Source organism: Strongylocentrotus purpuratus, unplaced genomic scaffold (genome assembly GCF_000002235.5).
Source record: "Strongylocentrotus purpuratus isolate Spur 01 unplaced genomic scaffold, Spur_5.0 spur5_contig_833, whole genome shotgun sequence".
Classification (NCBI taxonomy): Eukaryota; Metazoa; Echinodermata; class Echinoidea; order Camarodonta; family Strongylocentrotidae; genus Strongylocentrotus; species Strongylocentrotus purpuratus.
In genome coordinates this window covers 1,033,126-1,036,204 of record NW_022145539.1, presented here as the reverse complement: position 1 = coordinate 1,036,204, position 3,079 = coordinate 1,033,126, and the positions used below count along the sequence as shown (strand labels likewise).

The following is a 3,079-nucleotide window of genomic DNA, read 5'->3' as shown; positions in this document are numbered from 1 at the left end:
AAAATAAGATCAATAACCGAGAAACCAGTTTTTATTGTATTAATGGGACGCATGCGCACAGGTTCAACTCTCATTGGTGAAATCTTTAATCAGAACCCGTCAATAGGATTCCTCTTTGAGCCCCTGCACGCAGTGTGTGATTGGAGCAAGAAAGGAACTATCCACAAATCGCATTTTACTACGGCGGCTAGTTCTCTCTTGCGCAAAATTAGCTCCTGTGAATTCCCGCCCAATTTCATCTCCAGTATAATGAAGTGGCCAGTCGGCGGAGGATTTCGCAGTAGTATGATCCAACCCGCATGCGCTATGACGAGTTCTTGTAAACACGCGACCTCGAATATGCTACGTCATCAATGTCGTAAGTTTAAGAAGTACAGAGGGATCAAGACCATTCGTGCGGACCTAAATCTACTGCTCAAACTCATTGAAGAAGACACGGTGAATGTTAAAATATTACATCTTATACGAGACCCCCGCGGAGTAGCGAACTCACGGCGTCAAGTTTACTCCGTAGACAGTAATTCCATGCAACGGCGGTTAGCTGCTCGCGGTTACCGCCACCGCGTATTGCATGACGACCGCGTCGCGAATCCTTTTCCCGGTGAAGGAAGGAGACCAATGTCATTACATCACCACCACTACCAGTCGCCTATAGCGCGTGGGACGAGACTGGATATACTTGGTCTAATGGAGACTTCAGATGTGTTCCCACTTCTCAACACCATGCCAGCGTATTGTAAATGGCTGGATTCTACCATCACGCTAGCGCAGAAGCAACCTGATTGGTTGAAAGGCCGCTACAAGCTGATCCGCTACGAGGACTACGCGGCCACACCGCTTAGCGTTACCGAAGACGTTTACCGCTACTTCGATATGTATCTTCCCGATAAAGTACGACGATGGGTGGCGAACAATACGGAAGGTGACGTCAAAGGCGGAGACAGGCTCTACGGGTCGCATAAGAACTCTTCTGAAGCAGCTTTCAAATGGAGAACGTTGATGACGGCCGAGGAGGCTTTGCAAGTAGAGAAAGAGTGTGGAGACATTATGAAGCGGTTAGGTTACAGAACGACGTCCAGTCGGGTTCGCCTGGATGACCTAGAACAGTCTCTTTTTCTACCTCTTCCAGATGATATACCACGTGAATTATGATTCACATCCACGTTTATATGCATGCTAATGTTATGTATCATGATATACAAATAATACACAGCAGTGAGGGCATTAGTAAGAATTACCCACGCAAGGTACCTTTGGAACAGTCTAACACGCCCAAGGCGTAACCGAGGGTGTTTGGAAGCTACCGAGTGTGGGTAATTTTACTAATGCCCGAACAAAATGATGTGTATTATTGGTTTTATAAAATTATAACGTGGATCCTTGTTATTTGATCAATCGCCCTCATCTGTAACTCAAAGGTCCGAATTCACAAATCTATCCCATGGTTAAAATTCTCATTTACATAACCCATTGTTTAAAATAAGCGCAAATTGAGGCGTACCTTGCCTTGCGCGCGTGTAATATTTAACCTCTTACTTGTGGCGCGCTTATTTTGCGCTAATTTTAGCTAGATGTGGTAATGACCGGTCATTACCCAAATTACGCGTTAGGCAAAATAAATGCCAGGTCACGTGTACGCTTTCAACCAATCATTTGATTAGGATCTACGTCATCATAAATATGACTATTACAATTGTTAAAAGAATTACAGTGCACTGTTATACAGTGAGTGCATTAGTAAGAATTACCCACACAAGGTACCTTTGGAACAGTCTAACACGCCCAAGGCGTAACCGAGGGTGTTTGGAAGCTACCGAGTGTGGGTAATTTTACTAATGCCCGAACAAAATGCTGTGTATTATTGTTTTTAAGATTATGTTTTATTTGGTTCATAAAATCATGTTATATAACATGATTTTTTTTATTTTTTTTTACTAATAACCGGTCATTAGAATTAGATAATGACCGGTCATTATCCAAATTGCGCGTTAGGCAAAAAAAATGCCTGGTCACGTGTACGCTTTCAACCAATCATTAATATTTTAATTAGGATCCATGTCATCATCTTATATTACAACATATTATAGGTAACGTTAATTGTACTGGTCGTATGTAATTTGGGGAAAAAGATTATGTGAGTTGTTTTAGGAGGTTGATTATGAAATAAATTTGGATAGTTGTGCCTTGTGAAGTTTGAGAACCATCGAAATGATGACACATTGACTATAGAACTTGCTAATCACAAATAGTGAAATACATTGCACATAGATATGAGACTTCATTATGTGGCATGGAAATCGGTCCAAAGATTCACACTATTTCCGGTTCATTTTTGATCGGTTTGGGCATATTAAGACCAGTCTCTTTCTGTGGTATTGCTTCTATGATAATATAATTATTCCACCGATGAATTGAAAAACATGAAAGAAAAATAATGTCATGAATTCTTTTTCTCACATTTGCAAGAACTCGATCTCTTCTTTAAACAGGGCAACTCTCTCAGTTCTAAAACTGTTTTCCTGAGAGACCCTGTACAAATCATAGATTACAGATGCAGAGGATATTCAACAAAGTTTTAATACATACGTTATCAAGGTTATTTATACACCATGATATGAACATGGATGAAAAGTAATTATATGAAATAAATCATTATCATCGACTGTTAAATACTCCTTTGTATTCAAGTTATTTGCTCTTCTGAGCATTTAATCTCTTCGAAAATTCTTGATACTAACAGTCCATATTTGCAGACGTTTATCCTTAATTTCTTATATACACTGTCGCTCATAAAGGTGCAATATTTTAGTTTTACCCCAATTTATTGAATTATTTTAAAAATTATTTAAAAATAATAGATATAGATAATAGCATACATTCTCAGATTTTATTGAATAATAACTTGCCAATGTGTGTTTTGCGGAACTGCTTAAGCATGTGTATGCTACTATGCTTATTAACTAGGGGACCTACGCTCTCAAGTCATTAATGACAGTAATGAGGATTAATGCCCCACAAAAGGGCACTAATAAAGCACATCGACACAGTTTTCATCCTGGGGCCTCACAGTTACGAGGCC

General features: G+C 39.7%; 1 protein-coding gene across 1 annotated transcript; it reads left to right on the top strand.

The window, feature by feature from the left end:
* Positions 1–339: 339 nt before the first annotated feature.
* LOC586919 (carbohydrate sulfotransferase 1-like) lies at positions 340–1,152 on the top strand. The gene has a single exon (XM_011666801.2). The coding sequence runs from the start codon at positions 340–342 to the stop codon at positions 1,150–1,152; it is 813 nt and encodes a 270-aa protein (XP_011665103.2).
* Positions 1,153–3,079: the final 1,927 nt, after the last annotated feature.